At 56.0% G+C, this 9004-nt stretch overlaps 1 protein-coding gene across 1 annotated transcript in view; it reads right to left on the bottom strand.

Annotated features, from left to right (window-relative positions):
- The window catches only part of NGEF (neuronal guanine nucleotide exchange factor), a 137403-nt gene that overhangs the window by 3109 nt on the left and 125290 nt on the right, over positions 1-9004 (bottom strand). The window contains exons 9-13 of the mRNA XM_011980246.1: positions 7093-7167; positions 3989-4078; positions 2668-2831; positions 1724-1879; positions 565-644 (exon numbers count right to left, since the gene is read on the bottom strand). Coding sequence (XP_011835636.1) covers positions 565-644; positions 1724-1879; positions 2668-2831; positions 3989-4078; positions 7093-7167 — 565 coding nt within the window. The remainder of the gene's footprint in view (positions 1-564; positions 645-1723; positions 1880-2667; positions 2832-3988; positions 4079-7092; positions 7168-9004) is intronic.

Below are 9004 nucleotides of genomic sequence, written 5' to 3' on the forward strand. Positions count from 1 at the left end.
CCTCCATATCCCAGTGCAATCTCAGCTCACTGCAACCTCCATATCCCAGGTTCAAGCGATTCTCATGCCTCAGCTTCCAGGTAGTTAGGGCTACCGGCACGCACCACCACACCTGGCTAATTTTTGTATTTTTAGTAGAGACAGGGTTTCGCTGTGTTGGCCAGGCTTGTCTCGAGCTCCTGACCTCAGGTGATCCACCCACCTCGGCCTCCAAAGTTCTGGGATTACAGGCATGAGCCACTGCACCTGGCTTTTTCCTATTTAATACGCTTTTCGGACAACTGGCAAACCTAAAAACAGCAGTGGAGTTTGGTCCAAATTCCCCCTGGTGACTTGGTGGTACTGTCACCTAAGGCCCATCCAACATTCACACAGTGTGGCCATGCCGCGTTGCTGGCCCGTACTAAGCTTCCAGTAGGAAGCAGCCCCTGGAGGCCCGTGCAGGCCTCTAAGACCACCAGCTCAGGGAGGTCTTCCCTCCAGGCAGGGCACACCGTGCACCTGCGGCATCAGGCAGGGCCAGCCCAAGCACAAATGGCGCCCCCTTACCCACCGGTGACTTACCCAGCAGCCGGGATGTGAACGAAACAAACTTGGTCCTCCTGTTAGGGGCCAGCGAGGTCATCCAACGCTTCATCTCACTCCTGGCGCAGGGAAGAAGACAGTGCCCCAGCTGCAGCTCAGCGGCGACCCCCCACGATGTGGCACGAGGCTTCCCAGCTAGCCGCCCCTCGGATCTGCGTCCACCATCCTGAGCACCGCTCCAGCCCACCCCAGGGACAGCTTGGGGGAGCCACAGAAACGGGCTGGTCCAGGGTCTGACACACACACGAACCCACGGAAGGGCACGGGGGAGCCCCTCAATCATGTTCCCGTGTGATGCTTTCAAAAGTCAGGCAGTAAGAGTGAGCCCACAAGGTAACAAGTCCCACCAAGTAACGCGTAAGAGCGCATTCCGTGGCCACAGCCACACCACCAAAGCCACAGTTTCTCATCCCGACAGGTCCTGCCCTGGTCCATGTCAGCTGCAGCCCCAGGTCTGGGCAGGGGAGGATATCTGGTGAGTTGTGCGTAAGGGGCAGCTTTGGGGCCATGGCGGGAGGAGGGCAGAGCCTGAGCTCCGCAGGCCACAAGGGAGTTCCACTCCACGAGTGCAGTGCAATCTCAGCTCACTGCAACCTCCACAGTTCCAGGCTCAGGGCCTGCAAAGCATCTCTCCCCACATTTAGCTTGCTTGTCCCTCTTGGGGGGCCTAGGGCTGCAGGGCAGGGGTCCCAGCTGCTCAAAGAGGTGAAATGAGCTCAAGGCCACAAGCAAGTGGCAGCAGGGAGGAGGATGGTGGTTCACTACTTAGCCTGACTCAAGGGCTCTGAAAGGGCTCATCCAAAAAGAGGGACTCGCCCAGAGTCTGAAGCCCCACGGGAATGAACACACACACACACACACACGTGCACACACAGGTACACACGTGCACACACAGGTACACACATGCACACACACATATGCACACACACACACGTGCACACACAGGTACACGCATCCAGGAACCTGCAGCCACCCCCAGAGGCGCCACAGAAAGTACTGGCGCAGGGTCTGGATAGGCAGGTTGGCCCCATGCAGAGCGTGTGGTGCCTTGTTCCACCTGGGGACAGGCCTGTAGGGATTGAGGCCACACGGAAAGGTGCCACGGGTGGCACTGGGCATGTGGCGGCGAGGCACTCACTGAGAGGATGCCTTTAGCATGTAGGTGGCCTCCCGGTCATCTGCGTTCTCCAGCAGCCGCAGGATGAACACATTGGCCAGCGTCTGGCCCTGGTCCTCCAGCTCCTCCACACGCAGCAGTCCCCGTGGAGCTGAGTCGAATACCTGGTACTTGTCTCTGGAGATCAGGGAGAAGGGCAGGTGTGTCAGCCCCAAGGAGGCCCATGGAGGTCCCAGGAGAGCCCCACTTGGCAGGCCAGCAAGCCTGGCTCCATGGCACTGGCTCATCTTCACCTCCTTCCGAAGCTCCCACCTGAACGCCTGTCTCCCGCACCCCAAAAGGGCGACCCATCCCAGGTGCGGACAGTGGACAGCACCATGGTCCTGCCAACCCTGATGACCCTATCATGGCCACCCTGCTGCTGGGCTGGGCCCTTCACGGCCCTAGCAGTAAAACCCCCACTTTACAGGAGGGGAAACTGAGGCTTAGGAACGTGAAATAACCTTGGCTAAAGGCCCAAAGCTGGGCCTCAGCAGAACAGACCTTTAAACCCGATCCAAAAGTCCAAGCTCTGTCCTGAACCCCCAACCTCCGGGCCCCAATCAAACCCAGTGCCCAGCACACTCCTCTGCCCGCCAGAGTGCCTGGTGCCCTGGGCCCCAATCAAACCCAGTGCCCAGCACACTCTTCCGCCTGCCAGAGCGCCTGGCACCCCAGCCCCAGTCAAACCCAGTGCCCAGCACACTCCCCGCCCGCCAGAGCGCCTGGCACCCCAGCCCCAGTCAAACCCAGTGCCCAGCACACTCCCCGCCCGCCAGAGCGCCTGGCACCCCAGCCCCAATCAAACTCAGTGCCCAGCACACTCCCCGCCTGCCAGAGCGCCCAGCACCCTGGCCCCAGTCAAACCCAGTGCCCAGCACACTCCCCGCCCGCCAGAGCGCCTGGCGCCCCGAGCCCCGACTCACCCCGGAATCTGCCGGCAGATCACCAGCAGGTCGTTGAACAGGAAGAGGTAAATTTCGTGGAAGAGCTTCTTGGTTCGCAGGGTCCGGGAGGTCTTGGGGCCTGACATCTGCTGCAGCTCACCCTGCTTTAGCAGCCAGCGGGAGTGGGAGATGATGGGTACCGACTGCAGCGGGGAAAGGGCGTCAGGCGGGCTGTGCCCACAGTGTCCCTCCCCAGGACACGCCCCCAGTGCTGCATCTGTCACATTCCCTGACACCTGCCCAGGGCCCCGACACATGAGGCACAAGTGGGCAGAATGGCTGAGTTCTGGACGGATGCAGAGAAATGGCAGGACTGTGTGTGTGTGTGTGTGTGTGGGTGTGAAGGTGCACCCTGCGGGCATGAGTGTGCCGTGTGTGTGTGTGTGCTGTACATGTGGACTTGTGTCTATGTGTGTGGACTGTGTTCTGTGTACCCCCATGTGAGCTTTAAATGTATGTGCATGTGTGTGCATGTGCCTGCGTGCATGTACACTGCTGTTTACGTGTGTGCACTGCTGTGTGGATACCGTGTGTGTGCCTGTGAATGTGGCAGCTAGTGTGTGTCATCATTGCCCCCACCAAGCTCTGCCTGTGGGATGCAGAATCAGAGAAGGGGCTGAGTTCACAGTGGAGAGGAAAGAATGAGACCCACGGGGCAAGGAGGCCAGGCCTGCAGCTGAACGGCCGCTCGGCAGGTGATGCAACTCAGGGGCAGGCGCCTGGCACCCAGCGGTCAGCCGAGCTCCATGGGATGCCCGGAAGACCGCCTCTGCCTCCTCGAGTGGGGCTCAGCTCCCAAACCCAACCTGGTCTCAGGGACCCGCTGCAGGCACAGTGTGCTACTGTGGCCGAGTTCCCAGAAAGTCAGGCCCCAGGGGACCTTAGGGGCTCACAAGTGCCTGAAGTTCCCTGTGAAGTTTGGGGGAGGCTGGTCACTTCCAAATCCTCCTGGTTTGAGGATCCCTGAAGTAGCCCCCACCACGTCCTCCACGTAAACTGACTGCTCCAGGCCACGCGGCTGGCAGGTGAGAGCAGGATCCACACCCCGCGCGGCTCTAGGCTGCACACTAGCCCTGCACTCCCGTCTCTCAGGAGACAGGTCTGGGCCACCGTGGTGGTGTTTCATGCCTGGTGGCAGGTTGGGTGGCTTCAGCTGGGGAGGGGGCAGAGGGGATCCTAAGTGTGGCCAGTGACCAAGGACCTAAGGAAGGCCAGCCAGGCGTGGTGATCTGTCCTCTGGGGCAGGGGGGGCCAGGGGCCTGTGCATAGGTACAGGCTGACACCAATCGCTCCAGTTCACCTTGATCTTGAACTCCATCTTCTTCTGAATGCAGATCATCTGCTCCGTGCGGCTCATCTTCCTCACGCCCTCATTGCATGCCTTCACCACCTGGGACAAGAAGGAGGGCCCATCAGGCCACCAGAGCCAGCTGTCCCAGCCCCTTCCTCCCGCTCCGTCAGGCCACAGAGAGGGCTCAGTGACCACTGTGACCAAGCACTGTGCCCACAGCTGAGGCTGGCCGGCCAGTCTCAATCGGGCTGGAGCTCCTCTTTCTAGCACCTTGTGGGACAATGGCAAGGGGGAAAACCTGTTAGTTTCGGTGGAGAAAGTTGGTGCCTTGTCCTCGCTAGGAAGCAAACTCCAGAAAAGACACGCGTGAGGCAGCCCTCCTCCTCCGCAGGCTGGACGGCCCGGCAGGGCTCCGGGCTGTTCTCCCCACACCCTCCTGGGAGGCAACCCAGGCACCAAGGGGCCTAACAATTCCACACTTTCTGGGGCTCCTGAGGACTCATACTGAAGAAAGAAAATTCCACACTGACGCATGGGGTCTGGCACAGGGCCAGGCTCGCCGCAGGCTCTCAGTCAGGCACATAAATGAGCACCATGCCCTGAGAAGTGTGCGCAAGGGGCTCCCTGCTGTGTTGTCTAGAATGAGAAACACGATTGTCAGCCTCAAGAGTCAGCAACAGATTTGATTAAAATGATTATGATCTATGCATATATGCAAGGACAGAAATCCAGGAAAGAGGCAGGGACTCCGCGTGAATGCGGGGACTCCACATGCTCCACTCGAATGCGGGGCACAGCTGTTTCTAAACCACAAGCCCTTTTTGTAAAGAATACAGTGGTGTGTGTGTGCTGTGTGCACCATGCGTGCCGTGGTGCATGCGTGTGCTGTGTATATACAGTGTGTGCTGTGCATATGTGCAGTGTCATACGTGTATGTGTGCTGTGTATGCATGTGCAGTGTGTACTGTGTGTGATATGTGTGTGCCATGTGTGTGCATGTGTGCTGTGTATATGCAGTGTGTGCAGTATTGTGTGTGTGTGCTGTGCATATTTGCAGTGTGTGCATGTGTGTGCTGTATGCATGTGCACTGTGTACTGTGTGTGATATGTACGTGCCATGTATGTGTGTGCTGCGTGTACTGTGTGTGATAAGCATGTGCTGTGTGTATGTGCAGTGTGTACTGTGTGATCTATAGGGGCCGTGTATGTGTGTGTGCAGTATGTACTGTGTGTGATATGTATGGGCATGTGTGTACTGTGTGTATGTGCAGTGTGTACTGTGTGTGATATGTGTGTGCCGTGTGTGCATGTGTGCTGTGTATATGCAGTGTGTGCAGTATTGTGTGTGTGTGCTGTGCATATTTGCAGTGTGCATGTGTGTGCTGTATGCATGTGCACTGTGTACTGTGTGTGATATGTACGTGCCATGCATGTGTGTGCTGCGTGTACTGTGTGTGATAAGCATGTGCTGTGTGTATGTGCAGTGTGTACTGTGTGATCTATAGGGGCCATGTATGTGTGTGTGCAGTGTGTACTGTGTGTGATATGTACGTGTCATGCATGTATGTGTAGTGTGTACTGTGTGTGTGTGCAGTGTGTACTGTGTGATCTATAGGGGCCGTGTATGTGTGTGTGCAGTGTGTACCATGTGTGATATGTATGGGCATGTATGTGCTGGGCGTGTGTCATGTGTATGTCTGTTTTGGGGCGAGCTGCAGCATGTCCGCACCCTGCGAGGTGTGCGTGCACAGGTGTCTGTTTAGGGCGAGCTGCAGCCTGTTGGCAGGGAGGGCGAAGTGGTACTGAAGTTTATTGTTTTCTTTTTACTTACAAGCATTTTCTGAGTTTCCTGGTATTGAGTATAATTACTTTTATAAATCAGAGAAAAAACAAACCTTTATTTTTAAAAAACAAGCCTGTTAGAAACAGAGAATACCTTTCATTATAAGGAAAATGAAGATGAAAGTAGAAAAGAACTTTAAAAAGGGAAGCTCTGCTTCCAGAGGTGGGCATGGGCCCCTAGAGATGCTGCCTGGCTCACAGGTCACGGATGTCCCCTGGCTACCCTGCTTGAGGCACCAGCCTTTCCCCACTAGGCACAGCGTGTCACTAGCAGAGGAATTTTGGTGGCCAACTGGTCTGGGAAAGGGACAGGAGGAGAGGCCCGAGGTGGGAACCAACTGCATTAGGGTAGGAAGTCCTCATGTCTCAGTGTGGCTGAGAATGACCATCAGATGCCCACTGAGGGTGATACTCTTTTTGCTAAGCTTCTGCCATGGGGTGACAGAAGTGGAATATGGATGTCCCCCGCCTTGCTCTCCGCCATGACGGCATCACTGGCTCAATGGAGGTGCCCTAGCACAGCTGCCAAAAGCTGGCTCTCAGCTCCAGCTGATGCCAGGAGCCAAACGCGGCAGAGCGCATGGTAAGAGCTCCTGAGGACTGAAACGTACTCGCTGGCCCTTCCTGCACAATCCCTGCTCTGCTGCAAACCTCCAGGAGGAGCCGTCTCTCTCTGAGAGTCAGGAGACGGTCCTTGCACTCTTGGGCAGCGCCAGTGAATCCCCTCACAGAGATGCACAGGCGCGACTGAGCTCCAGGGAACGGGAGAGTGGCGTGGAGGGATGGGTTCAGAGTAAAGGGCTACGTCAGGGCACAGGGAGAGTGGGAACCAGCCTTGGTGAGCCTCACAGGAGGGAGGAGAGACTGCTTCTGACATGGAGAAACAGGCAGAGGCAAGCCTGGGGTCTGTGTGCACCCCAGATGCCTGCATAGAACAATACCAGGCGGCTGATGAGAGGAGTCAGGGCCTGGGCATGATCGCAGAGCTCCACACCGGTGTAGAGTGTCCTGAGGGCCGTGCCGCGGTACAGTAACAGACAGGGTATGTAAGGCTGGAGCCAGGAAGCAGGGTGAAGAGGGCGCTACACAAGCCACACCTGGTGTATATTTTTTAAGTCCCAGTGACTCTTCTGGATTGTAAAAGTGAATTTTAAAATAAATTTGCATTTTATAAAAAGACACATGGACACGTGGGGAGCAGGGCCGGAAAGGTGCTCCTGGATGAGGAAAGCAGTGCATTGGGATACAGCACAAGAGGCGGCGAAACTCACCATTTCCAGCTCCTTGTGGGCATCCAAGGCAGTGCACTCCCGCTCAGACCTCTCTTCTACCCTCTTCAGGATGTTCTACGCACAGGGAAAGGCTGCGTTAACTTTAATCTTTTCTGATCTTTCCTCCCATTTCTCATCTTGACCGTAACTGCCTCCCTACTGCACCAGTCCAGCCCCATGCTGCAGCACGCACACACACACATGCATGCAGACCTGTGTGCACACATACGTGCATACATACTTGCGCACACGTGCACACGATGCATGCACACCTGCAAACACACAGTGCACACACAAGCACACATGTGTACAAACATGCATACAAGCACACGTGCACATACATACATGCACCTACACACATGCATACCTGCACACACACATGCATGCACACAGTCTCCATCTGACAAAAGGAGGGCAAGAGAGCCCGCATCCAGCATCCAGCAGTGAGAACTGTCACGCACTCAGTCAGGGTCAGCTCTGTCCCCAAGGGGAGCTAAATGCTTACGGGACAGGGGTAGGGAGACCAAGGGCTTCCCTCTCCTCCCTGGGACTGTCATTGGGACCCGAAACTTTGTTAACTTTGGTCTTATCCATGAAAGTGTATGAAAGAGTCTTTTCTCCAATTGTTCAGTTTTCTTCAATTAACGAAAAATTATGCCCACACTGCTTTCACCTGTAAATTATGATTTTGGCATTGCTCTATAAACTCTACATGGTTTCCTCCTAGCAATCACCACCATGCCCACGTTTTCCAACTGGCTTTTGTCCTGTAGGTAGGCTGGGTGCATCTGAGCACCAACCACCCGTCCTCCTGGCTGCTGGGTGCCACGGCAGCACAGACGCCTCCCCTGACAGCAGCCCCAGCCTCTCCTGTGGTCACTTGCCCGCCTCTGCCTGGCAGCCAAGCCAGAGACCTTCGAGACCCACAGCTGCCTTCCTGTTTCTTCCACCTGTATGTGGTCACCTTGCCTATCATTAACTGTCCCCCTACTTCCAAATCCTGGCTAAACAGCACAGTCCAGGCGCATCTTTTCTCACAGGCATAAAAGCTGCATCTGAGCAGGTGGCATGGGTGGCCTCAAATGGAGGACAGTATGGGTTCCTTAGCCTGGTGCGTGCTCTCCCACGCCAGCCTCCTCTCAGTATGTCCCCAGCATGCTGCCTGATGCGGAGACTTGCTGTTCTCTCTGGAATGGTCCCTGACCCACCACCCCTTTTCTCTGAGCCCTTCCCTGAGCGCCCACCCCAGCTGTCCCCATTCCACCATTTCCTAATCACTGCATTCCCATTGCTTTCAATCTTATTGTTGGTTTTCATCTTACAGAAGCTAAGGTTTTAATATATCCATATGCACTTTCCCTATAAAATGTCCTAAAATATTTTTCACTGCATAATTAGGAAATGTTACTGTCTTCTGTTTCACTTTTTCTAAGTTAAAAAAAAAATTCCCATGGAATTGCATTCATCACAGGTGTCTTCTGGTTTGGGGTCGCCATCCCGGCTGTGCCTCACGTTGGTATCTCTGTTAGCTTCTCCCGACACCTGCTTCCTTGGCCTCATGCTCCCAAGCCCTTTCCTCCTGGGACGGGCCTCCTCTCTAATTCTGCTCTTTTGGAGTAGCTGCCTCTAGGTCTTTGGCCGCTCACCTGTCTGACCTCTGACCTCTGCTACCTGTGGCTCTAAGGTCCCCCTCAGCTCATGCCCCTCAGGACCACAGCTGCACTCTACACTGTCCACTTCACGAGCCCAGCTGCCAATGGCTCCCTCTGCCCAGGGCATCAGTAGACAGGGCCCCAGCACCTGTGAGGCAGAGGGGGTCTCTGTCCTGCCTCACTGGGCCTGTCAGGTGGAGGGGGTCTCCGTCCTGTCTCACTGGGCCTGTCAGGCGGAGGGGGTCTCCGTCCTGTCTCAC

This window comes from Mandrillus leucophaeus, unplaced genomic scaffold (genome assembly GCF_000951045.1).
Source record: "Mandrillus leucophaeus isolate KB7577 unplaced genomic scaffold, Mleu.le_1.0 Scaffold21, whole genome shotgun sequence".
Classification (NCBI taxonomy): Eukaryota; Metazoa; Chordata; class Mammalia; order Primates; family Cercopithecidae; genus Mandrillus; species Mandrillus leucophaeus.